The sequence below is a fragment of the Semicossyphus pulcher genome, unplaced genomic scaffold (assembly GCF_022749685.1).
Source record: "Semicossyphus pulcher isolate SPU_LCO1_2020_fin unplaced genomic scaffold, fSemPul1.0.p SCAF_17, whole genome shotgun sequence".
NCBI lineage: Eukaryota > Metazoa > Chordata > Actinopteri > Labriformes > Labridae > Semicossyphus > Semicossyphus pulcher.
In genome coordinates, this window is record NW_027211681.1 from 5,050,711 (window position 1) to 5,076,947 (window position 26,237).

The 26,237-nt window shown below is 38.9% G+C and overlaps 2 protein-coding genes, 7 non-coding genes and 1 pseudogene across 10 annotated transcripts; 1 reads left to right on the forward strand and 9 right to left on the reverse strand.

Annotated features, from left to right (window-relative positions):
* Positions 1-446: 446 nt before the first annotated feature.
* nsmce1 (NSE1 homolog, SMC5-SMC6 complex component) lies at positions 447-5,376 on the reverse strand. The gene is made up of 8 exons (XM_069666467.1): positions 5,306-5,376; positions 4,603-4,732; positions 3,997-4,118; positions 2,863-2,940; positions 2,065-2,211; positions 1,528-1,644; positions 799-925; positions 447-617 (listed from the first exon to the last, which is right to left on the reverse strand). The coding sequence occupies exons 2-8, from the start codon at positions 4,718-4,720 to the stop codon at positions 583-585; spliced, it is 744 nt and encodes a 247-aa protein (XP_069522568.1). The 5' UTR covers positions 4,721-4,732; positions 5,306-5,376; the 3' UTR covers positions 447-582.
* Positions 5,377-6,755: 1,379 nt separating this feature from the next.
* vps37a (VPS37A subunit of ESCRT-I) lies at positions 6,756-13,837 on the reverse strand. 2 transcript variants are annotated; one of them, XM_069665829.1, is made up of 13 exons: positions 13,688-13,837; positions 13,406-13,567; positions 11,619-11,693; positions 11,146-11,263; positions 9,968-10,071; positions 9,608-9,830; positions 9,286-9,356; positions 9,037-9,164; positions 8,886-8,944; positions 8,708-8,776; positions 8,437-8,580; positions 8,227-8,315; positions 6,756-8,078 (listed from the first exon to the last, which is right to left on the reverse strand). In XM_069665829.1, exons 2-12 carry the CDS (start codon positions 13,513-13,515, stop codon positions 8,235-8,237), a joined length of 1,182 nt encoding a protein of 393 aa, XP_069521930.1. In that variant the 5' UTR covers positions 13,516-13,567; positions 13,688-13,837; the 3' UTR covers positions 6,756-8,078; positions 8,227-8,234. The 2 variants fall into 2 exon arrangements, with proteins under 2 accessions (XP_069521930.1, XP_069521929.1); XM_069665828.1 differs by having other exon boundaries at positions 9,608-9,833.
* A 2,583-nt stretch (positions 13,838-16,420) lies between these two features.
* LOC138595441 (small nucleolar RNA U3) lies at positions 16,421-16,618 on the forward strand (annotated as a pseudogene).
* A 523-nt stretch (positions 16,619-17,141) lies between these two features.
* Positions 17,142-17,357, reverse strand: LOC138595428 (small nucleolar RNA U3). Its single transcript, XR_011308478.1, has one exon. It is a non-coding gene; the product is annotated as a small nucleolar RNA U3 (small nucleolar RNA).
* Positions 17,358-17,977: 620 nt separating this feature from the next.
* LOC138595424 (small nucleolar RNA U3) lies at positions 17,978-18,193 on the reverse strand. Its single transcript, XR_011308474.1, has one exon. It is a non-coding gene; the product is annotated as a small nucleolar RNA U3 (small nucleolar RNA).
* Positions 18,194-18,946: 753 nt separating this feature from the next.
* LOC138595435 (small nucleolar RNA U3) lies at positions 18,947-19,162 on the reverse strand. The gene has a single exon (XR_011308484.1). It is a non-coding gene; the product is annotated as a small nucleolar RNA U3 (small nucleolar RNA).
* Positions 19,163-21,739: 2,577 nt separating this feature from the next.
* LOC138595439 (small nucleolar RNA U3) lies at positions 21,740-21,955 on the reverse strand. The gene has a single exon (XR_011308488.1). It is a non-coding gene; the product is annotated as a small nucleolar RNA U3 (small nucleolar RNA).
* Positions 21,956-22,577: 622 nt separating this feature from the next.
* On the reverse strand, positions 22,578-22,793 carry LOC138595440 (small nucleolar RNA U3). The gene has a single exon (XR_011308489.1). It is a non-coding gene; the product is annotated as a small nucleolar RNA U3 (small nucleolar RNA).
* Positions 22,794-24,602: 1,809 nt separating this feature from the next.
* Positions 24,603-24,818, reverse strand: LOC138595432 (small nucleolar RNA U3). The gene has a single exon (XR_011308481.1). It is a non-coding gene; the product is annotated as a small nucleolar RNA U3 (small nucleolar RNA).
* Positions 24,819-25,529: 711 nt separating this feature from the next.
* LOC138595427 (small nucleolar RNA U3) lies at positions 25,530-25,745 on the reverse strand. The gene has a single exon (XR_011308477.1). It is a non-coding gene; the product is annotated as a small nucleolar RNA U3 (small nucleolar RNA).
* Positions 25,746-26,237: the final 492 nt, after the last annotated feature.

Consider the following 26,237-nt stretch of genomic DNA (forward strand, 5'->3'; position numbering starts at 1 on the left):
AGAATTTAAAAACAAGAAAGATTTTTTGTAGCTTTGATTGAGAGCAGTTTAGGGGATGGAAAATGTAAAGCCAGCAATGTCTTATTAAGTAATATCAGGGAATTAAGTGAATGAGACATGAAAGCTTTGCAGCACTAGAAAACTAATGCCTAACCATGGCCACATATGTACCTCTGTTTTGGTAAAACTATTAATGTTCTTGTGTTAAAAAGCCTTATTTTTGTCAGAACAAGATGGAGAAAGAGAAACAATTGAGATAAAACAAACCATGTTAAGCATTAACTAAATGTATGTCAGTAAGTATATATCTTAACAGTACAATTATGAAAAGCTTCATTATATTCGTAATAATTACCTGGCTGAACATAATTAGCATGAAAAGGAAGTGCAGGGGGCTGTTTTTATAAGAAGATGGTGTGTAAACAAACATGATAAAGACATTTCAGTGGAATTAATTTTCATTTATTTTGTATAAAATAAGCATAAAGAATATTATATTAACAGTTTGCTTTAAGACAAAGTTATGATAAAAAATAGAGCAAGCAATCCTATATTCAAAAACCACATTTAGTGCCGACGTCCTTATCTTCTTGACTGAGAGTGGGGCCGCCTGATTTCTGTAACAAACACAACAAAGAACATGTGAAACATACATGCAGACACCGTTTTATTATTCTTGTCACTTGCCAATCAAGCAGATATTACATTTCATGATATGCATTGCTGCAACTTAAGCAAGTCTGATAAATGGTTTTAAAATATCAAATATAAAAAAAAATAGAATTAAACAATAAATACCGGGGATTTCGTGTGGCCAAAAGTCTTCACATGCTGGACAGCGCGGCTCCGCTCTTCCTTTAAAGTATCGGGCCACACACGGGTTGTGTATTTTTATTCCACATGTCGGATTCTCACAAATTTGGCTCTGGAAAAAAAACATCAATCAAATAAGATAAATACTGTGAAAAAGCCCTTTTAAATAGATAAGGTTTATAACACATCAGCTGAACTTCAGTTAAATTATGTTGTTAAAAAACAAGTAATCAATGTCGACAACTGAACATGACACAGGAAGTAAAACCAAATAGAACTAATGCATAAAGAATATATATAATATATGTAACGTAAGATATGAAACTCACTGCATCTACACTGTTGTAACACATGATATAGTATTATAAAAAGTGTAAGCCACTTTAAGCCACAATTATCTTATTCGTCTCTTTACCTAAAAATCATATTAAAGACTTTCATTGTCACGGCCCCCAAAAACAGTACAGCTTTAATTCCTGGTAAGGATCAACTTCTTACTAATATTACAAAATGATCATGTAACTATAGTGGACTACCTTCAAAGGAATAAAAATCTCATCGGTAGGATACAGCATTTTTACTTTGGACAGTTGGTTGCATAAATAAATACCTGAAAGCTTCTCAATGGCACCTCGAATTTTGATGCATTACTTTCATGGGTTCATCACAGGTATTAAATGGTGACAGCGTTGATGCAGAACAGGAGGCATTTACCTGGATGGCGATGTTGTGACAGATGTGGCACACTTTGACCTGGTCCTGATACATTGCGAGGATATATGGCTCCATCTCTATAATACATCTGGTGGACAAAGTGTATTGACCTGTTTTCTAAATCAATGAACAGAAATCAATTACACACCAAAGTAAACCAATGAAGCCAGAGCACAAAGTGGTGAGGTACCAAAGTAAAGTAACATCTGGTTAGTAGACAGTGAGTGTTTTTTTTTATAAAATTCCTTTCAATTGTTTAGACAGCAAAGCCCAAATTACAAGACCTTGTCACACTTGAGTATTCTAAAGTTATCATCTATTAAATATACAACATCTGAACTGTTCCTGTTACACAATGATTTCACATTGTACCTCTAAAATGTGCAAAAAGATAATGGTTAACACAAACAGTTAAATAATTCAGAATTACTAATCTATCTTAGCTTAGCATAGATAGCCAGACTTCATGAAAACATACACTTCGTGAAAACCTAACCTAAAAGTGATTTTGAAATCTAAGTGGATACTGTGCTTCACCTCATTCAGCCACTTGTCCTGCACGAGTCGGTTCAACAGGTGCTCTGTCTCGCTCTTCTTCAGCTTTTTGCTGGTCAGGCTGTCAGCGCTGTTTAGAATGTCGGTGGAGGAGGCCTTTCCGTTCTCTGAGCCCACGATCAGGTCCATCTGCATCAGAAGAGCTCGAGTCAATTATGACAAAACTTTATAGGTGGAGAAGCAGGTTTCGAAGATGACCATACATCCGCACAATGTATCAGGACCAGGTCAAACACTCTGACTAGTGCTAATGCATGCCCCAATGTCATCAACTGAAATATAGTAAAAAAAAAAAAAAAAAGAAGAGTTATCCTCTCTCCAGTGAATTTGTGTATACTAGTGAATTTGTGCATCTAACAAAATATTGTTACCAGCTACTATTTTTCCTTATTGCAGTGATGTTAGACGTGTGTATTAGTTATGAAGGTCATTATGTCTCAGTGTGGGATTTCTATAAGAACCCGGCCTTTAAAACAAACTACACTGTAGAATAGAGATGGCAGTTATCGGTCACTGCAGTGATTCGGATCTTCAAATCTCATTCAAATGCAAGATTTGTTCATTAGACTCGTTCACCAAGTCGTTCAGTGACACTTCCGGTTTAGAATTGAATGGATCATTCAGTTCACTAAAAAGATTACTTGTTTTTGAACGAATCGTTCATGACCGAAACATCTCTCCTATAGAAGAACTAAGCTGTAAAAAGCTTTGAATGAAAAAGGGTGAACAAGCTGTTGCTTTACAGGATTTCTTTCTGTGCACAGTAACTCAGTCACTCACCGTTTTCACAAACAGCTCCAGCTCATTGTCAGCGTAATCTGATGACATCCTGGTGACATCCGTCATAGCCGAGTTAACCTGGACAGGGTTAAAGTGAATCAGTTATAAACAATACTACCTGGTGGCAAAATATACTTTTAATGTAGATATTTTTTTCTTGACATTTTAAGTTTATACATTTGTCAGTTTTACACATCCTTTACCCCCTAAAAATTGTTTACGTGTAATTTGATTGTGTGGCCCTAAATCCTGGATTAAGTGAGCAACCATTAAAGATGAATGATAACAACGTATTGTGGTCCTCAAACACATCTTACAGCCTAAACAAACCAGGTGTTTATATAAAAACAGCACAATATGAAATTTGCTTTTAGTTGTAATGAATTTAATAAATCACATACTCTATGGTAAATCAAGAACATGTAACATGTAATATTTGCTTCCCTTTAGATACATTGAGTCTTTGTACATGTTGAACTTGCAGTCAAACAGAAACTTCCTTAAAAGGTATAATAAGTAGGATTTTCCTAGACAAGTAAAATATAGACTTTTTCAAATATAATATATATAAATAATATAAATAATCACTTATGGGCCTCGATACACGTGTGTTAGTGAGACCCTTGTGAGACCCTTCCCTCTGCTTCTATTCTGTTGTTTTGCTTTGCACGGGACGTTTTCAGGAGGGGCGCTGTTGTGGTTCCCTGAGCCAATCACAGCGTATAGGTGAGTGTGGGAGTGGTTCAAATTAGCAACTGGGCCCCATTCAGACCTGCGAACATGGTGAAAGAGCGATGCAGAGTTGGCCTTCTTTCTGTTGGGACAGGTAGGTGCCTCAAACTGGGTAGGACAAGCTACAAGCCGGCAGTTAGCATGCTAGTGCAACAGTAACCGTGATGCTGTCGGCGTTAGTTCGGCGGGGTGGGCGTGTTCTTCCACTATAGAGTGAGAGTGAGCTTCTGGTGACGAAGAGCCCAGGAGGAGGGGCCCAGTTTGAATGTGTTGTTGACAAAATGTAAGGAAAAATCCTACTTATTACACCTTTAACTCACCAATTTAAACTTTAACAATAGTCACCAACAAGGAAAACAGGCTTGACATTACAGGCCCAGTACAGAAATAACACCCACTCACCAAGGCATAGTAATGGTGACCAGTGTCCTCAGAAGTCCCTTTCCTAATCTGCATGAACATAGGCTGCAGCTTTGAGTTGATGGTTTCAATGAAATCATCCAGTTGGTCAGGAGCATGCTGTGCTGTAAAACAAGAAAACACAGACCAAGTTTGTTAGTCTCAAAAAGCCTTACGTGCGATTCTCATTCTCATATTTCTCCTGTCTTCACAAACATGGTGGTAACAGTTAAGTAATCAGGGGGACTGTTATAGTTTACCTGCCCCATTTACCCCCATACAGACTAGAAAAGCCAACAACCTAAGAAATACTGGCAACTTTGGTTCCAGGTGTAAAGTGTTATTGCGGTAGAAAACTTTATCAATTAATTCCTATTAAGATTTTGTAAGCTTATTTACTCTAACAATTTAAGTTGTGATTATGAACTAAGTAGTATGAAACTATACAGTTAAACATCAAAGGGTGCAAATTTAAAAATACTGTTTGCTTTCATCATTCTGTTATTGTCAATACTGTAGATATGCACAGGCCTTGACCTGCTAGGAGTCCTCTCTCCTGATACAGAGGCAAACTATTGAATTATTCTGGATTTTAAAAAGATGACTCACTGTTGTGTGTTTCACAACAATGTTGATGGAGCCGCCTTGCTCCTTGTTCATCAACGATGCCATTGGTCATCATGGTCTGCAGGAACCTGCGATGGCTGTCACCCATCTGTCGTGACATGACTGGACTGACCTAGACACACAGAACAGAGAAGCTCATTTAGTTTCACAATATATTAGGAAATTGACCATAAATTAGATCACAGTAAAGCCATCAACCACATTGTTCCCAAATACACATTGAGAAAAGAAACTCTTTCAATAATATTTTTGTCTACCAAAGTGAAAAGAACTGCAGCTAGCTTTAGTGTTAGCTAACCTGTCATTAATTTAAGGGACACCTGACAACCTAACATGATCATCAGCATGGAAATTATGGTTACATTAACGTTAGTGGCTAAAAGTTTTGGGGTGACGTTGTTGACGTTGCAAGTCTGCTATGGCTTGTAACTTCGTCTCCAACAAAATCAATTTTAAAACAATCATTAATAGTGTTGACTTACAGAACCGTGATTTCTTGCTTTTTACATTGATAACTTAGCAAACGTTCCCGCTAAAGAACGTATCAAAGCACCTAAGCAACCCAAACGACTGCTAACCTCTAGTCTGCGCAAACACTGTCGGTTTTTTTGTCTCTAAAGTTTCTGTCGTTGTTTACTGTGATGGAAACATATAGTTCAACACTAAACAGAAACAAGCTTCTTACGTCAATTTAAATATGAACAAATTTTCAAGCTCCCCTCCTGCAACGCGCGCCTCCAATGTAGTTTTTTTCCTGCTTTTTCTTCCTCTCGGAGTCGACTTCCGGTAGCTGTCATGTAAGGTGAAATACCGCCACCTGCTGATATGGAGGAGAGATCACGTGGACTACGTCACACTAAAAAAATAAAAATCTCAATTAGCATTAATAAATAAATGAAAAATTACATTTTAAAGATAAATAAATTATACTAATATAGCTTTCACTTTTATATGCATAAAAAAAAGAAATTAAGAAAAAATTAAGACTCTATTATTTTATGTTGTTTGGTTCTTCCACCCACTACTGAAGCTCCTAATTTTGTTCAATAAATAAAACTTTTACCAATATGTCTTGTTGGTTCCTTGTTAGTGATAGGGTTTAATCATCCAATCTCCCAAACGAATGCTAATGATGAAATGGCAACAGATATATGACTGACCGAACACCATATTCCAAACTTTTTTTGGCGAGTTAATATATATATATATATATACACATCTGTACTTTTCTCCTATTCTCCTTCAGATCTTTTTTTAGGGCACTCATATATAACTCCATATACAATAGGGGTAAAATTATTTATTTTTGTATTGTTGTATTCCCTGCTTTAAAAAAGATGCAACTTGCCTTCAGTAAATCTCTTGTAAATGTCTCTGGGAAATGAACAGCTGCATGTAATCAGTAATCAGGACAAACAGAGCTATTTGTTTCACTCTTCAGTGAACAGTAATACTGTGAGCCGCACAGTTAATCCCACAGTTGTTAGTGTGTGTGGTTGTTGAGTTCAGGCCTGGTGGCTCCGATTGTGCTGGCTTCATATTCCATTCAAGAATTAAAGCTGTACTGAATGGCTCTTTGTGAAGGCGACAATAAGTTGCTGATTGAATTGTGGGCAATGTGTTACAAGGACTGTCCTTATGAGGCCGATGACAACGTGTTTGAAAGCAGGTGAGCTCATTGCGATGTCGCATCTCTCTCTCTCTCAACGGCTGTGGAAGTACCGTCGCTCACTCAGTCAGTCAGTCACACACAGACCCGTGTGTAGGGTCTGTATGTGACCCTATAACACTTTAATGTCACTATAAAAATCACTGCTATCATGTGGCAACAGTATTTTTTTAAATAAAATGTGACACTCAAGTTTGACGACAATAATTGAGGGCAAAAGTGTGACGTTTGTTATGAGTATTAATAGTGTCTTGCTTGTTATGAGATTAACACGGAAGTGAGTGAACTGGGTAAGCTTCTTAAAGAGTTTTATACTGAACTGGATCAATTATACAATAAAAAAAATACAATGGATCCAGTATTTCAGCATTTGTTATGATCCCAACCAATGGTCCTGTGCTGTTGATCGCAAAGAAGATAGCAAATAAAGCAAATAAAGAAAAAGGACTTATTCTAAATGCTTTATTATTCTAACAAATTAAATAATAACATATAGTACAAGGTGGCTGAGTCTTTGATTACAATATAGCCTATTATTAACATTATTTAAATACAGTATCCAATGTCCTCAAGTTTTACTGCAGCATTTAACCTAATATTCCTCAACATTATCACAAATCTTCTGAGGCTCTTCATCATCAAAAATTTCAAATGTTCAATGGTGTCAGAAAATAGTCACAATGGTGCTCATCTTCATCAGTATGTTTATCTGCACACGAATGATTTGATCCATGTAAAGAAACAATGTGATCGAACCGTTGAAAGCTGTTTAACAGTGCTTTACTTTCCATTTGACTTCATGATTTTGCCTGTTGAACAGGTCAATGTTTGAAATAGTTTGTGTTAACACTTTGATATCCCCTTCAAACACATCACAGCAATAATAAAAATTACAGGTATTTCGGCTTGTGATTTGGGTTATGATGATGTTGGAATATAATTAATAACGTATGGAGTTCAACTGAATTGTTGTTTGTATAAAAACTCTCACACTGAGGCTGTGTTCAAGACATTACTGAAGAGGGAAACCCACCAACCTGATAAATGATAAACCACTTTCCAATATATAGAGTTAAAATTTCAGACCCGGCCCCGTCCTTGCTTGTTTTTTGTTGGGGAGATCATCATGACTTGTTAAGTGCCAGTGCTGAGTTTCATGTAGATATTTAGAACAACCTTTCTAATGTAAGCTGGAGGTTCGTCGAGCAAACGTTGTCCAGTCTACAAGATTGAAACCTTTTGGGTGTAATTAAGCTTGGACTTGACAGTGATCTCAGAGACATGAAGTATAGACACCAATGAATTACGTCACAATGAAATTTGATCACTGCTGTGATATGTGTAAGATTGGGAATAAACAATATCTCTAAATGTGTTCACATCCCAAACCACTCTGATCAGGTGTAGGTGTTTTGCTCGTATTGAGCGATGCAACATAAAGTCTGGAAAGAAACTAAACTCCCTGTCATCACTGTGAAGTCGAAACTGAACAAACGGCATGTGCAACAAAAACTATCCACCATGTGATCGATCCACAGTAATGTGTTTGAAAACCTGACGTGTCAATTTTTCTGCCAGTATCAGCCTCCCGTGGTGACTCGATAGCTTCTCCATCTCTCTCTCACACATTCCAATTTCAACAGTTTTTTAAGATGGGCACAGGTCCAATCATTGCCGTCACAGTCTTCATATTTCTCCGAAGTGCCCGTTGTTGACTCAGTGTGCTTTTCGTCGTCTCAGATATCTTTATCCTTTAAGTTGGCAGCAGTTGGCTGAGCGAACACCAAACCTGAGGACCAAATGTAAGATGTAAGAAGCAGAATGAACAGAGGCTGAAAACAATAAGTATTCCCAGATAAAAAAGGAGGGAAGTTAAACCAGTCTGTTGTTTTTGGTTTACTAATTACACGCATCATCTGTTTGAGTGCATGTTATACCTTGTGTTCTAGTGGCTGGTAGGAAACGGTCCGTGTGTGTTGATGGACTGCTGTAACTTTTCCTCTTTGGCCCTTCTGCTGTGGCAAAGCTGTGAAATAATGTAAAAACACTCAATACAAATGTCTTCTTCAAATCTTATCCTGCTCTTTTGATTTCATTCAGACTCAAAAAAGGACAATGTATCCAAAAGGGAACTTGTGGCGTCTCACTGTTCTCTTCTCCATGAAGCTTGTCAGGAATTCATCGATGTCTGTGCGTCCCTCCAGGAAGTTTTCAGCCGTCTCCTCTGACTCCTCCTCAGCCTGGTGGGCTGCAACTTTTAACCGAGCCTGAAGGGTGCTAAGGCTGCAGCTCTATTGGGAGGTTAAAGACACAAAAGTAAGACACACAAATATATATGATTCTCATTGGAGTATTTAAAGACATGATAGAGCTTGGGTTGGTTTCTTTGAACTCGGTGTGATGAGTGTAGCCTCTCACCTCACTGAGTTCATGTTGTCTCTGCATTCTTGTCTCGAAGGCAGACTTCATCTGAGTCAGCTGTTCATACTGTCAACAAACCAAAACCCACGTTATCAGCTGCTCGACAAAAGCATAAATGTGATCTATGCGTCTGCTGAGAAAGACAGGGCAAAAGAGATGGGACTTATTAACCGACCTTGTAAAGCATTTCTTGTCTTTTTCCTTCCAGATGTGGCTCCATCTGAAGGTTTTTCTCTGGAAGTGACCGAGACACATATCTTTGTTAAACTCAACTTATTTGATTGTGTCTTTCATGACTGACCATAAAGACCCTCTGAGGTACTTACTCGCCATGTCCACTATACTGTTGACCAGCTCTTCTTTGTCATTGGTGACCTGCTTGAGTTGTGGTAAACTCACAAAGAATTCCAGTAACAGGTCCTCGTTTTCAGACATGCTCGACAGCTGGGTCAGACTAGGATGGTTAGACATCAGGAGCAGCAGGAGGAGAACAAGAGACAAAAGACTTATTTAGTTATCAGTACAAATAATAAAATAAGAGAATTTTCAGCTGTCAATATTTCGGGATACTTTACTTTAAGTCACTGAGTTCAGGGAAAGATTCAGGGATCTCAGGCATCTTGTACATGTGTCCATTCAGTCCAGCCTGAAACAGACAGACAGCACATTCATCAAGGAATTTATATTCACATCCTCATGAAGTTTGTCCAAACAGCCAATCGTGAGAAAAATGTGCATCCTGCAACTCAGCTTCATTCCATTAAATGACTTATACTTACCTTGGATTAAAAAAAATCCCATGTCATGTATATATTCCCTTCAGTTTTTAAAATCATGGTCCTCTGTGAGTCTGTAAAGAATAAATGTTACCAGCCCACTTGTGTACACCCCGAGTACCTGTGTGTCTCCAGTAGGAACAGGCAGTGGCAGGTCAGAAAGCAGGCCATATGGTGCTGGAGCTCGAGGGGGCCCATGGGTACTATCCACCCCTGGGTGAGGCATGGGAGCTGGAGGCGGAGCTGGGCCCGGACCAGCAGGCGGCGTGTGACTGGGGCCCACATGGCGAGGGTAGTGGAAAGCCTGCGTGGGGTAAGGAGCGATGCCCGACTGCTTGTACATGCTGCTGTGGTAAACACGGGAGGAGAAAAGATTATTTCATTAAAAGGTTAACAAACATATCAAAATGATTTTGAATTAAATCTCTTGTAATGTGAGAGTACTGAGGGCAGCTGTGCATGAACGTGAGAGGGGACTCACTATGGGTAACCAGCAGGGCCAGAAGACATCAAGGCAGGAGGACTTTTCCAGAACTCGTCCAACAGACTCTGAATGACCTTACCAAGATCTGAGTGCATCCCAAACTGAAACATACGCAACAAGAAAAAATAAGTACTTCATGGAAAGTGAGAATTTCCTTACTTTCAGGGCTGCAAGAGAAGTCGCAATTGTGATGTGCAGTAGTGCTTGTCACTTTCTCGTTTTCCATCACTAATCTACAACAAAAGTCTGTCTGATATCACATTAGTGCAGCCCTATATGAGAGTGAGAGTGAACTGACCACTGTGCATTCAGAGTCTACGTGTCACCTGCCTGTAAACTGTAAACTGCACGTGATGCTGCTGCCGTCACAAATAATGTCTGTGGGATGATCGGGTTTGCTTTTGAGGCAGGCTTTTAGTTATGTGTGGCGGCTGTCATCAGCAGCACCTCGTCCTCCTTTACACTGTGGTGACATATACAGGCTGGTGCGGAGCAGACGTGCTGCGGAGTGTTACGCCTGCAGCCCACACGGCATGAGGTTGTGTGTGCCGACAGGAAGTAGGATACGATAAGCTTTCGTTGATTGAGTTGATCTCGCTGCTTAAACATACATTTCAACACCATTAGAAATGGTAAATGATATAACATATAAGAAACGCAACTGCAGCCCACAAGTTTGTTTGTATTTATTTTACAAAGAAACGTGTCGCTCCTGTACTATCTGTACTTTTCATGTGGGTGTCAGAGTAGATTGAAATGATTTTTGGACTGACGATGAAGTAACTGACTCTGCTGAGAGTCATCAAAGTATTTCGTTATTATTCACATGTGCCTAAAGACCTACTGTTCAGCTGGGAAAACCACCTTTGAATAACGCATTTCAGTTTCAGTTTCAGTCTGACGTGAGATTAAATCACTTCGGTTACAGCTACGTGCAACGATATTTCCTTTCATCCCCTCATTACACACAAAAGGGTTAATGCTCAGAAAGAAAGATGATTACACTGTTTGTCAGTGAAAAAATCAGCCCACCACTAGTACTGTTAAAATTCAGCACATGATGCTAGACATTTTATCAACTATATATAAACAACAGGAGTAAAAAAACAGCACCTAAAAAGGCATATGTTTTTGAAAGCACTAAATCAATCAATTTAAAAGCCAGGACTACTTACATTATTAATGAGGGGACTGGTGATCATTGTGCCATTATTGCTGTCTACTAGATGATGACCAACAGGGGGGTAAACACTAACCACTGGCTTCTCCTGGGGGAACTGAGGAGGCAGCAGACTGCAGAAGACAGAAAAAAAAGCTTTCAGGAATCCAAGTCATACGATATTTAACAAAATATACAACATGTGGGAAACATTAAGTGTAGTGTAGTTTATTTTGCCTTTACAGACTTGCCCTATGTGCACAAGTGACACAATTGGAGGCCTTTGAACTGGAGGGAATGTAGTACAGGTTTTCACTAACAAATCCTACGATCAGACAAAATTTGAATAGCTCATAGAGTGGGGACTAAACAAACAGAGCAGTTGTTTGCCTGTGCCTGTTCTTGCTTTTCTTGTATTTCTACTCAAAGGGTCTTTTGAAAGTATGACTGCTTTCGATGCTGTGACTATAAGTGCAAAGGTGTACTCACATGTTAACACTAATGGTGGAATTGTTGACTGTGAATGGTATTCTGTACTCCACATCCTTCTGGATCTCTGCGAGGCTGTTGGAAAAGAAAAAACACAGGAATGTCAAGATCTGGAAGCTTACATCTGAGAACATGACCAGCACATTTAGAAAACTATTACTCGTCTACTTCCAATGTTTATGAAGCTTTAGCTAGTTTGGCCAGAGAGTTTAGCATTTATGGTCTATCCTCAACTAGGGGTGAGTGACATATGAAATACACTCAATGTATCACAGCTTGTTGTACATCATGATATTGTGATAAGTGCAAATTATCGTGCATCATGTTTAAGCTGCATGACTCTCACTTTGGTGATTGCTTCTCTAGCTCTCTTCTGTATTTCTTTATCTTACAGACACACACACCAGTTTTTTTTTTCCCTGTATTGAGTAAGATAGGAAATATGGGGAAGCGAGAATGAGCATGACATGCACCAAAGGTGAAGAGTAAAACCCAGGGCTGATGCGGCTAGGACTTAGCCTCTATACACACTCTACCAATTATTCTAAACCAAGACCCCCAACTTTGTGTTTTTATATCTTTAGGGAAGATAGGAACAGAGAGTGTTGGAGAGCAGCGGAACAAAATTTCTTTTTATATCTGACTTTTTTAAATGTCACAACAACGCTACATTTTTCATCAATATCTGATAATTATTCACATGTTCACTGTGTCAAACACTCTTAGTCTTACTTTTATCATCGCAATTTCACCATTGACATTCACCTACTACAACTGTATGTAGTAACTGTGATGATATACTGTTTTTGCAGTTATCATGCGTGTTAAAAAAGGATTTAAGGATATTAAACACTTCAGTAACTTACACAGTATGCCTCACAATAAATCATTTATCCCCACCATATCAAAAAGCATGTTGAAAGCAGTATTTCAAGAATACCATGCCTCACACAAAACCCAGTAGACTCTTTAGTCTAGTGTTTACAGATGTTGGAGAGTTTTCCATCAGTTTATTCTTAAACACCAATGACATGCTATGAAAACATGAGAGCAGCATTCACAACAACACATTCAGGTTAGCCTTTGTGACCGCATTTCAGTAGAAAAGACACAGTTCCATCAAAATCAGCGTGTAATCCCATCACTTTGTCACACACACTCTATATTTAACATCATTCAATGAGTTGAAAGACAAAACAAAACTCCCTGGGGGATGGCTGTGCTCCTTAGTAAACAAAGGCTAATACTTTAATCTCCATATCTACTTAACGTGAGCAGGCTGCTCCTTAAAATGAATACGTGACACTGGAGCGATCACAGGACATGACAGGCCGGCTACAACTTGTGTCATCTACCCTAAAAATAGACGCTGGCTGACTTGATTAGCTCGCCGGCTAACATAGTGCTAGCTGGTTAGTTAACTGTTCACTAGTTAGCAAACATTAGCCGCTATACGACCACACCAGGACACGTCTCAGCAGTGGTTGGGGGTTCACTTAAAGTCGTGTGACTTTGTGGTATCTTGTCATATTAAAGGAATCAGATGGCTAAAAATGAGGCTATATGCTACATGTTAGCCGAACGTGTTCCATCTGATTTAAATGTGAGCAAAGAGGCTACATATGCTAAGTAAACATGACCTGTGTGTGGATATGTCAACATGTTCCGGTAATTAACGCCAGTAAAGTGGCCATGACACATTATGGTGATAGCGTTCTGAGGTTGAAGAAATAATGTAGTATTTAACAAGCCGCAGCAGGGTGTTGTTTGCTCCTGGTTGATGTTACCTGGGATGAGCGGCTTTAAGCGACTCGATCTGCCGCTGTCTTTGTTGCTGTAGGCTGTTCAGAGGAGGGAGCGGTCCGGAGCCTTTGGACAGGGGGAAAAGCCAGTTCATCCTCTCCTGGCAAAACCACCGACTGAACTTGGTGTCAGAATCCAGAAACCGACTACAGATAAAATGGAAGAGAAAGTGAGACTGATCAGCACTCGGTGTTGAGGTTGGTGGTGCTAACTCCTGTTAGCTGTGTGACGATAGCGCGTCGGTTTGTTGTTTACACGAGGCTTACTTTTTAGGTTCGTGTCTAAGTCAGGCGACCTTTACTTATGTGTCAGATAAGATGTTCATCTGCTTTATCTCCGATAGTTTTATATCATTTTAGAATTTCCATTAATGTTACTGAGGCGTTCAATAATTATGTCCAAAGGAAGACAACAACCTCTCGAGAAAGCAGCAGAGGCTTGGGCAACTTATTTACGTATGGCGTCACAGTGCAGGCAGACGTCACGCGCAACTTCCTGTTCTGACAGTTTTCATAATAAAACACCATGATTTGATTTTTTTTTTAATGACCACAAATTGGTAGTGTTCAATTCAAAAATATTTTAATATCATTAGTTTTTTTAATTTAATCTTTAAGGATTTATTACTTTTGTATTATCAGTTGGAGACTTTTTGTGTTTTAATGAATTGGTATTATTTCTAATTTTGCCTGAATGTTTGTAATATACACTTTGTAGGTCGGAGTATTATTTTATGCTATGGATATATTAAAGATAACCTTTTTGTTTAACTATGGCCAACAACAGTTGTAGAGATTTAACTGTACAGAAAATCGATGGTCCTGACAACAACTGCTAAACTGTTTACCATTTTGATTTGATGATTTTGATACCTCCCTCTTGCCATTTGATACAATTGGCTGCCCACAAAGTTGTGATGATTTAGTTTCAAAGAAATAATAATGAATACTTGTTAAATATATAAATAAGATGTATGACTGTTAAAGTACGAGTACACTATTAGTGTATTGTTATATCTTCTTTATGTCAACAAGCCTTTAGTCGTAGTGCAACCAGTGGAAAACACTGATGTTGTCTGACCTAAGTTTAAGATACAGTTTCATTTTAATAAGCATCTATGATCCTGTAAGAGAGGGAATGTACTGTATGTTTTATAATAACCAAATATTTTTTGTTTGTAAGATATAATATGACATTAAATTGGTCTAATTTTAGCCTATGTTGTTTAATTAGGCCCATTTTGGTAGACTCTTCTAAAATTGTGTCTAACTGTATTAGGATCTTCAATTTGACTTCATATTTAACTTAAATTTGGTATAATAATGTCTTAGTATCGTATATTTTAGCGTTTAAACTGTTGATCAAATATAGGCTCTATTATTCCACGTACTGTAATTTTGTAACTGACAAGCCCACATTAAGCATGCATGGGACTGAGCACACAGCCCTGAGGGGCCCCAGTGCTCCTCAGTCCTGACAGTTAGCACTGGGGCCCCTTAGGGCCGTGTGCTCAGTCCCATGCTGTACACCCTGTACACCCATGACTGTGCACCAATCCACAAAAGCTACATCTTTGTCAAATTTGTGGATGACACTACTGTGGTGGGGCTGATTCATTACAATGATGAGACGGCCTACAGAGAGGAGGTCCTGAACCTCACTGCCTGGTGCTCCCTCAATAACCTGGCACTCAACTCCTCAAAGACAAAGGAGTTGGTGGACCCCCCCCGCCCCTTCTCATCCGAGGGGACACAGTAGAGAGGGTCAGTGATTTCAAGTTCCTGGGAACATACATTTCTCGGAACCTTAAGTGGAGCACTAACACCAATGCCCTTTTGAAAAAGGCACAGCAGCGACTGTACTTTTTAAGGTCACTGAGAAAGGTCAACCTGTCCCAGGAACTGCTGCTGTCCTTCTACAGGTGTTGTGTAGAGAGCATCCTCACCCACAACATCTTAGTGTGGTACAGGAGCAGCTCTCAGGCTGACAAGAGGGCTCTGGAAATAGTCAGGAAGTCGGCACAGAGCATCATAGGAGTACAGCTGTCCTCTCTGTCAGACATCTACAACACCAGATGTCTGCGCAGGGCCAGAAGTATCACCTCCGACTGTTCACACCCCGGACACAGCCTGTTCTCACTGTTGCCCTCAGGAAAGAGGTACAGATCCATCCAGGCCCGCACATCCACATTCTTGAACACTTTTTACCCAAGTGCAATACGGTTACTGAACAAACAGTAGTTTCAGTGTCCTGAATAAATCCTTGTTCAGGATACTGAAACTATTGTATTATGTTCAGTGTGCAATATATATTTATACAAGCTCAAAATCTTTTTGACCCTTCTTTGACAGCATTCAAATGTGCATCGTAGGTGCTTTCAGTGGTGGACAGGGGTCAGCATGGGCACCCTGATCAGTCTGCAGCTACACAGCCACATACACAACACACTGCGATTCACTGTGTGTTCTGACACCTTTCTGTCAGAACTAGCGCGTTAACTTTTTCACCAGTTTGAGCTACAGTAGCTCTTCTGTTGAACGCGCATCAGTGAGCCTTAGCCACCCCATGACCCTGTCGCAGGTTGAAGGGTTTTCCTTCCTTGGACCACTTTTGGTAGGTACTGACCACTGCAGACTGGGATGACCCCACAAGAGCATCAGTTTTGGAGATGTTCTGACCCAGTTGTCTAGCCATCACAGTTTGCCCCCTTATCAAAGTCCCTCACATCCTTTCATCCTCCATCCTTGCCCATTTTTCCTGCTTCCAACTCATCAACTTTGAGGAAAAAATGTTCACTTGCTGCCAAACATGTCCCACCCACTGACAGGTGCCATTGTAGCAAGATAATCAGTGTTATTAACTTCACCTGTCATAGTGTTATGGCTGATTGGTGTATGTTCTGTTTTGTGCTTTTTTATACATTGATAATTCATTTGTTTGAGTATTTTGATGGAGCTCTTCTGCATTAATCATGCTGATTGACAACTACTAATTGCACATGGTCTAGAGGCAAAGTTGCATTATAAAGACCAACTTACACTAAATTTTTTCTTTTGCAATTAATAACCACTTCTATTATATTCCCCTCCTGAGCGTGAAGCTGACAGAGAATAATGATTCAGTTCATATGTTCTCTATCACTGATGACCATTCATTGCTTTGTGGAGCATTGAGGAAGGGAATGTGATCAGAGTGGTGGCCAACGATGTTGAAAATACAGAAATGTAAAGAATTAATTAATCAAACCCGTGTGACAACTTACTTTTCAATCAGGGATATCTTGCTAATTCAATTCCATATTCACTATTCTTGAATCTAACTTAAATTATTTAAATATATTGGCTATAAAGAGCTTTTGGGACAAAAGATGAGTGTCTCAACATCAGACTAAACAGTACAATCAAAATCAACTTGTCTAATATATAAAAGAGACAAAAGAAATGAGAAAAAGGTCACAAGTGATGTAAACTTTGACTTTAGATTTCTTCACACTTGTGACCAAAATATTTCAACAATAGAAGTGACTGTTTGAGAAAAGTGAAGCTGTAGTCAGATTCACAACAGACATTTTCTATGAATCAAAAGTAGAATGGTTACACAGCTTAGTCATGTCAGTCCAATCAAATGATTTCCTGTTTGGAAAGTCAAGCGTCTGTCTCCTCACTGCATCTGCACAGCAATGAGGTATCTGCTGTCTTCCCCCCCCCCACATCATTGGCCACCACTCTGAACATATTCCCTTCCTCAGAGCTCCACAAAGAAACAATGAACGGTCATCAATGACAGAGAACATATGAACTGAATCATTATCCTCTGTCCACTTCACGCTCAGAAGTGAATATCACGACTCATCATCGTGGTTAGCGAGACCAAACACTTTAGAAACACATTTCTCAAGTTAGAAACTATAGAAATGATCCCTGAAAGTATAGTCTTAGTTTGGATGAGGGTGAAGACAGAACCTCTTCTGGTGGACAATCCTTCTCACTCAGGGTTCCCTCGTGCTGCTGCACATGATCGAAACAATCAGTTCATGAGCAGCAAACAAAGTATAACTGTAACTAAACCAAGATATCACCACATTAGCTTTTAGTGCTAGTACAGCTGTTAGTGTGATGTCAATCATACTAAAAAGTAATCTCATACTGAATATAGTACCTTTTTAAAGAAATATCTTATTTTTGAAAACACAATGATCAAGTTCCCTTTCTTATACATGTGTATTAAATGCAAATGCATATCTTTCAGTTTAAATGTTTTGTTTAATGTTTAATGTGTCTGAAAATTGTCAAGCAAGCCCATCATACATTGACTTGCCACACACAATAAGAAATGACTATGAATGAATATTAACCATCAAAGTGATAAAATAAATAAACTACTTAATTTAATACAATTAAAAAGTGCCTTAGTATATGGCCTACCAGCCGTCTATTATATAAAACAACATTCTTGATTGAAAAGTTGAATTGGCAAAGTGTTTTTTAGGTTGTAAGAATTAAAGTTTAAATGCATTTTAAGTCTTCTTAGTTGTTTCTTTATCAACACAATTGGACACCACTCAGATCATATTCCCTTCCTCAGAGCTCCACAAGGAAGCAATGAACGGTCATCAATGACAGAGAACATATGAACTGAATCATTATTCTCCACCCGCTTCACGCTCAGAAGGGAATATCACGACTCATCATCGTGGTTAGCGAGACCAAACACTTTAGAAACACATTTCTCAAGTTAGATACTATAGAAATGATCCCTGAAAGTATAGTCTTAGTTTGGATGAGGGTGAAGACAGGATGTCATTCAGGGGAAAATCATTCTCACTCATGGTTCCTCCATGATGTCCCACAAGACCAAATCAATCAATCAGTGAGCGGTAAACAAAGTACAACAGTAACTAAACCAAGATATCACCACATTAGCTGTTGATTTGATGTTAATCATAGAAAACCTACGCTTTCAAATTAAGTCACACACAGCACATCATTGTTTCATATATTACTTGATTTTTAGGAGTCAAAACTCTGACATTCGACCTGACTGTTTGGACAATTAACACCACAAATAAAGCTCAGCGTGAGTTTAAGCAGGAGGATTGCTTCCTACTTTGTGTCTAGAAATGCTCAAGTTATTTTATACTGAACACAGTACAGATGTTATTAAGGACAGAATTTCAGGAAGCTCAATGATGGAATTCGCTGTCTTGTGTTCCCTGAGTTAAAATATGCATTTTTAATTTATAGTTTAATGTGTAATACGTCTGAGAATAGTGACGCATGCCCATGATACATTTCCCAGTATCGTCTCAAACAAGAAATGACAGATTATCAACTAACAAAGTTGATCTGTTTGTGTTTTTCAGTCAACCAAGGTCTTATTTTATTTTAATGATACTAAACTTAATGTCAGAAGCCCCACGATCAGTAATTGAAATGGCAATTTACATGATTTATTATTGAGGGGTTAATTGGCACAGATCAGTAACCATTGAACTTCTTTTTGGTTTAAGATTCATATGATTAGCCACCAGTCTGAACATATTCCCTTCCTCAGAGCTCCACAAGGAAGCAATGAACGGTCATCAATGACAGAGAACATATGAACTAAATCATTATTCTCCACCCGCTTCACGCTCAGAAGGGAATATCACGACTCATCATCGTGGTTAGCGAGACCAAACACTTTAGAAACACATTTCTCAAGTTAGAAACTATAGAAATGATCCCTGAAAGTATAGTCTTAGTTTGGATGAGGGTGAAGACAGAACCTCTTCTGGTGGACAATCCTTCTCACTCAGGGTTCCCTCGTGCTGCTGCACATGATCGAAACAATCAGTTCATGAGCAGCAAACAAAGTATAACAGTATAGTAGATATAGGGCCGGTTTCACAGACAAGGCTTTAATTAAGCCAGGAGTAGGCCTTAATGTGTACTAGTTAAACCAGGAAATTTAAGTGGCTTTCATGGACGTGGCCTAAGTTTAGCTTAGTTAGTCGGTGACTATGGAGTCCTGGAGTAAGGTAAGTAAGCCTAAAAGAGAACACCAGGGTTAAGCCTCATTAGGTTAAGTATGAGCAAATGCTGTTGGTCTAATGGTGCTCATAAAAACCCGGAATGGAATTGAAAAACACAGTGACTGGTGTGAACCTGGAGATAAAACAACAGCAGAAGCAAAGATAATTTGTTCAAAATACTTTAGTGAGTCTGAAAAAAGTCTGAAAAAACTAAAACAAAACTGTCAAACAATCCAGTAACTGAAAGTAAAAGCCAGACTGCTTTCACTGAGCAAGAGAAGAAGAGTGGTTGGGCTCCAATTTGCAGTAAATTCAACACAAATTAAAATATAACAAGAAAAGTTTAACTTCTTGTGAGATATCTTTATTGTTTTCAGTGTTTTACTTTTCTCATATTTCTATTTTTGTGACATACACTTTAGAATGATATCTGCCTTTATAGACTCTGTGGAAGAACCTTAAACTGGTGTAAACAAATAGAGAATGCAGAGATTGGAAGAGAGCGAATTAATACAGGTGAATTGTACACCACATGATGACCGAAAGTAAATTGGTCAGTGTTTTTGGACAATATATTCCACTGTCTGCGTCAATCTTTATTCTTTTTTCATACTAAGGACCAAATGAGTTTATTGCTTCTAATGGAGTATTTTAATCACCGCAAACAATATCTTAAGATATTGATTTTCTCATTTAATTTTCTGTGCACACTATTTAAATAAAAAAATAAAATAAAAAAAGCCATAATAAATACACTACATATTTAAATGCGTCTCATCTGGTTGTGCTTCAATGTAAAAGCATCTCTGTATGCAAGTCCTTGTTTGTCATTTCTGGCCTGAGCCATGGGCACAACTGCTTGATCCTGATTTTCCATTGGAGGATCAGGACAGCAGCGCTGCTTCAGGTAGTTGTGCAGCACTCCGATTACACTTATCCACAAGTACTCGTCTGGCTGGCCTCTGTAGTGCATGTTGGTCTTCATTTAGATGTTCCAAATAGTCCATTTCAATAGTCCTCATCTTCTTCACAAACAGGACTAAGCTGAAGTTAAACCTGCCTCTTTGAGGGATTAATTTAAGCTTCAATTTAGGCCTAGAGTAGCTCTAACCTTCCCTCTTGCAATCAGCTTAGTTTAATCCCGAACAGGCTAAGTCTATGACTATTTTAAAATAGGTCTGTGCAAGTCGCTTTTAGTTAAGACAGCTCAAACAGGCATTTTAGTCTGGGACTAGGCTTAAGCCTTGTCTGTGAAACCGGCCCATAGAGAGAGATTTTGTCAAGTGCTACGTTCTGCACTTCTCCTAACCAATGACATGGTCATTTGATACATACAGCCCTCCTCCAAAAGGCTATAGGCGCATGCTAACATCAATCAGTCTGGTTTTCTAAAAGGAAGAAGGAAGGGATTGGGGAAGCTGCGAGCAGAGCAGAGTGAACGGCAGGAACCAATCAATGCATGGATTGAAAGGATCATTCCATTCACTAAAAAGATGACTTCTTTTTCAACGAATGGTTCATGACCAAAACATCCACTGTTCGTACGCGTACACGTTTACATTTGACAACACAATATAGGAAATTAGGGATGCACGATATTATTCGCTCGTTATCGGTATCGGCCGATATTGGCTCAAAAATGAACTATCGGATATCGGCCAACACGCCTGCGCGGCACAGCATGAGAGAGTTAGAAGCCAAAATGTCCGTGGTGTGGAAGTGTCTGAAAAAGATAGCAAAACTGCTATTTGCAATGACTGTTCAGCTTCGGTGATGCGAGGAGGAGCCAAGGCAAAGTCTTTCAACACTACAAACTTGATTAACCATCTCAAGACCCGTCACCCCGACCGTTGTAACAAATGTGATAAGAGTATCACCATTAAAATGTTCCAATACAGAAGAGAGTTGATGATCTCTGCAATTAGGTGTGCAGGAAAAAAATATCGGTATCGGTAATCGGCTAAAAGAGTTGGAAAATAACGGCATATCGGATATCGGCAAAAAATCCAATATCGTGCATCCCTATAGGAAATATTTTTCCAACCACAGCAATTTCTGAAATGTCAGGCCTTCCACACGATTTTTCATTTTCCTAACTGAGTCCAAAAATGTTGTCAATTGCTTTATAATGAACAGAGGACACATTTTTATTCATTGATATTTCTGAAAACACAATGATCAAACTCCTTTTCTTGTTAACAAAATGTTTCTAGTTTATGAGACTCAAACATTTCAACTTTAATTTGCTGGACCTATAAAGTGCTGCAGAAGGTTACAGATTAATTAACATCATACACTACTGGCAACCACTCTGATCATATTCCCTTCCTCAGAGCTCAATGGAAAAGCAATGAACGGTCATCAATAACAGAGAACATATGAACTAAATCATTATCCTCTGTCCACTTCACGCTCAGAAGGGAATATCACGACTCATCATCATGGTTAGCGAGACCAAACGCTTTAGAAACACATTTCTCAAGTTAGAAAATATAGAAATGATTCCTGAAAGTATAGTCTTAGTTTGGATGAGGGTGAAGACAGAACCTCTTCTGGTGGACAATCCTTCTCACTCAGGGTTCCCTCGTGCTGCTGCACATGATCGAAACAATCAGTTCATGAGCAGCAAACAAAGTATCACAGTAACTAAACCAAGATATCACCACATTAGCTCTTAGTGCTAGTACAGCTGTTAGTGTGATGTCAATCATACTAAAAAGTAATCTCATACTGAATATAGTACCTTTTTAAAGAAATATCTTATTTTTGAAAACACAATGATCAAGTTCCCTTTCTTATACATGTGTATTAAATGCAAATGCATATCTTTCAGTTTAAATGTTTTGTTTAATGTTTAATGTGTCTGAAAATTGTCAAGCAAGCCCATCATACATTGACTTGCCACACACAATAAGAAATGACTATGAATGAATATTAACCATCAAAGTGAAAAAATAAATAGACTACTTAATTTAATACAATTAAAAAGTACCTTAGTATATAGCCTACCAGCCGTCTAATATATAAGACAACATTTTTGATTAGAAGGTTGAATTGGCAAAGTATTTTAAGGTTGTCAGAATTAAACTTTAAATGTATTTTAAGTGTTCTTAGCGTTTGTTTGTTTTTTAACACGATCGGACACCACTCTGATCATATTCCCTTCCCCAAAGCTCCACAAGGAAACAATGAACGGTCATCAATGACAGAGAACATATGAACTAAATCATTGTTTTCCACCCGCTTCACGCTCAGAAGGGAACATCACCACTCATCATCGTGGTTAGCGAGACCAAACACTTTAGAAACACATTTCTCAAGTTAGAAACTATAGAAATACTCCCTGAAAGTATAGTCTTAGTTTGGATGAGGGTGAAGACAGCATGCTATCAGTGAGAGAATGACTCTGACTCAGGGTTCCTCTCTGACATTAACAAGCTCCTCCAATCATGTGTGTTGATGTAAATCACCCAGTATTGAACAGCCGATCACTGTGTGCCTGTGAAAGCTCAGCTTGCGCCCGCAATTGCCTTTTATCACCATTTAAAGTCGGTGAATTGGCTTTGTGTGCACGCCTGAAATACTTCCACCCACTTTCATTCGGAATCGGGTCATATCGTTCATGAGGACCATTCTTGTTCAGTGAACAAGTGAGTGAGTGAGAGACAGATTTAGTCAAGTGCTACGTTCTGCACTTCTCCTAACCAATGACATGGACATTTGATACATACAGCCCTCCTCCAAAAGGCTATAGGCGCATGCTAACATCAATCAGTCTGGTTTTCTAAAAGGAAGAAGGAAGGGATTGGGGAAGCTGCGAGCAGAGCAGAGTGAACGGCAGGAACCAATCAATGCATGGATTGAAAGGATCATTCCATTCACTAAAAAGATGACTTCTTTTTCAACGAATGGTTCATGACCAAAACATCCACTGTTCGTACGCGTACACGTATACATTTGACAACACAATATAGGAAATTAGGGATGCACGATATTATCCGCTCGTTATCGGTATCGGCCGATATTGGCTCAAAAATGAACTATCGGATATCGGCCAACACGCCTGCGTGGCACAGCATGAGAGAGTTAGAAGCCAAAATGTCCGTGGTGTGGAAGTGTCTGAAAAAGATAGCAAAACTGCTATTTGCAATGACTGTTCAGCTTCGGTGATGCGAGGAGGAGCCAAGGCAAAGTCTTTCAACACTACAAACTTGATTAACCATCTCAAGACCCGTCACCCCGACCGTTGTAACAAATGTGATAAGAGTATCACCATTAAAATGTTCCAATACAGAAGAGAGTTGATGATCTCTGCAATTAGGTGTGCGGGAAAAAAATATCGGTATCGGTAATCGGCTAAATGGGTTGTAAAATATCGGCATATCGGATATCGGTAAAAAATCCAATATCGTGCATCCCTATAGGAAATATTTTATCCAACCACAGCAATTTCTGAAATGTCAGGCCTTCCACACGATTTTTCATTTTCCTAACTGAGTCCAAAAATGTTGTCAATTGCTTTATAATGAACAGAGGACACATTTTTATTCATTGATATTTCTGAAAACACAATGATCAAACTCCTTTTCTTGTTAACAAAATATGTTTCTAGTTTAGCAGACTAGAGATGTTTCGGTCCTGAACCATTCGTTCAAAAAGAACGAATCTTTTCAGTGAACGGAATGATCCGTTCACTTTCATGCATCAAAGTCGTTCCTTTCGTTCACTTGGCTCCGCTCGCGGCTCACCACTTCTTGTTTTAGGAAACCAGACTGATTGATGTTAGCACGAGCCAATTGCGTTTCAGAGGAGGGCTGTTTGTATCATATCTAATGTATCAAATCACCATCATTGGTTAGGAGAACGACTGAACGTATCGCTTGACCGATCGTCTCTCTCTCTCTCTGTCTCTCCCTCGCTCTCGTTCAGTGAACGAAGACCATTCTCGTTCACTGAACGAAGCGAGCGACCCGATTAGGTGCATCTGTGTATACAGGTCAATTCACAGATGTGTAAACCACTGCTGAACGAGATCCGAAGATCCGGGTCACTGAAGTGAACGAGAGTTGACATCTCTATAGCAGACTCATACATTTCAACTTTGATTTGCTGGACCTATAAAGTGCTGCAGAAGGGTACAGATTATTTAACATCGTACACTACTGGCAACCACTCTGATCATATTACCTTCCTCAGAGCTCCATGAAGAAGCAATGAACGGTCATCAATGACAGAGAACATATGAACTGAATCATTATTCTCCACCCGCTTCACGCTCAGAAGGGAATATCACGACTCATCATCGTGGTTAGCGAGACCAAACACTTTAGAAACACATTTCTCAAGTTAGAAACTATAGAAATGATCCCTGAAAGTATAGTCTTAGTTTGAATGAGGGTGAAGACAGGATGTCATTCAGGGGACAGTCATTCTCACTCAGGGTTCCTCCATGATGTCCCACCAGACCGAATCAATCAGTTAGTGAGCGCTAAACAAAGTATAACAGTATAGTAGATATAGAGAGAGATTTTGTCAAGTGCTACATTCTGCAGCTCTCCTAACCAATGACATGGACATTTGATACATACAGCCCTCCTCCAAAAGGCTATAGGCGCATGCTAACATCAATCAGTCTGGTTTTCTAAAAGGAAGAAGGAAGGGATTGGGGAAGCTGCGAGCAGAGCAGAGTGAACGGCAGGAACCAATCAATGCATGGATTGAAAGGATCATTCCATTCACTAAAAAGATGACTTCTTTTTCAACGAATGGTTCATGACCAAAACATCCACTGTTCGTACACGTACACGTTTACATTTGACGACAAAATATAGGAAATATTTTTCCAAACACAGCAACTCTTAAATGTCAGGCCTTCCACACTATTTTTCATTTTTTAACTGTGTCCAAAAATGTTGTCAATTGCTTTATAATGAACAGAGGACACATTTTTATTCATTGATATTTCTGAAAACGCAATGATCAAACTCCCTTTCTTGTTAACAAAATATGTTTCTAGTTAAGCAGACTGATACATTTCAACTTTGATTTGCTGGACCTATAAAGTACACATTATTTAACTTTACACACTACTGGCAACCACTCTGATCATATTCCCTCCCTCAGAGCTCCACAAGGAAGCAATGAACGGTCATCAATGACAGAGAACGTATGAACTGAATCATAATTTTCCACCCGCTTCACGCTCAGAAGGGAATATCACGACTCATCATCGTGGTTTGCGAGACCAAACACTTTAGAAACACATTTCTCAAGTTAGAAACTATAGAAATGATCCCTGAAAGTATAGTCTTAGTTTGGATGAGGGTGAAGACAGAACCTCTTTTGGTGGACAATCCTTCTCACTCAGGGTTCCCTCGTGCTGCTGCACATGATCGAAACAATCAGTTCATGAGCAGCAAACAAAGTATAACAGTAACTAAACCAAGATATCACCACATTAGCTCTTAGTGCTAGTACAGCTGTTAGTGTGATGTCAATCATACTAAAAAGTAATCTCATACTGAATATAGTACCTTTTTAAAGAAATATCTTATTTTTTAAAACACAATGATCAAGTTCCCTTTCTTATACATGTGTATTAAATGCAAATGCATATCTTTCAGTTTAAATGTTTTGTTTAATGTTTAATGTGTCTGAAAATTGTCAAGCAAGCCCATCATACATTGACTTGCCACACACAATAAGAAATGACTATGAATGAATATTAACCATCAAAGTGAAAAAATAAATAAACTACTTAATTTAATACAATTAAAAAGTGCCTTAGTATATGGCCTACCAGC

Coding starts and splice junctions, on each gene's coding strand:
- nsmce1 (XM_069666467.1), bottom strand. CDS start 4,720: ATGTCACGACAGATGGGTGACAGCCATCGCAGGTTCCTGCAGACCATG. Junction 2,941..3,996: donor GTCACCATTACTATGCCTTG/GTGAGTGGGTGT, acceptor AACCCTGTCCAG/GTTAACTCGGCTATGACGGA. Junction 926..1,527: donor GTCACAACATCGCCATCCAG/GTAAATGCCTCC, acceptor TTTTTTTTCCAG/AGCCAAATTTGTGAGAATCC.
- vps37a (XM_069665828.1), bottom strand. CDS start 13,515: ATGAACTGGCTTTTCCCCCTGTCCAAAGGCTCCGGACCGCTCCCTCCT. Junction 9,357..9,607: donor TTCCTACTGGAGACACACAG/GTACTCGGGGTG, acceptor TGTCTGTTTCAG/GCTGGACTGAATGGACACAT. Junction 9,165..9,285: donor CCTGAACTCAGTGACTTAAA/GTAAAGTATCCC, acceptor TAACCATCCTAG/TCTGACCCAGCTGTCGAGCA.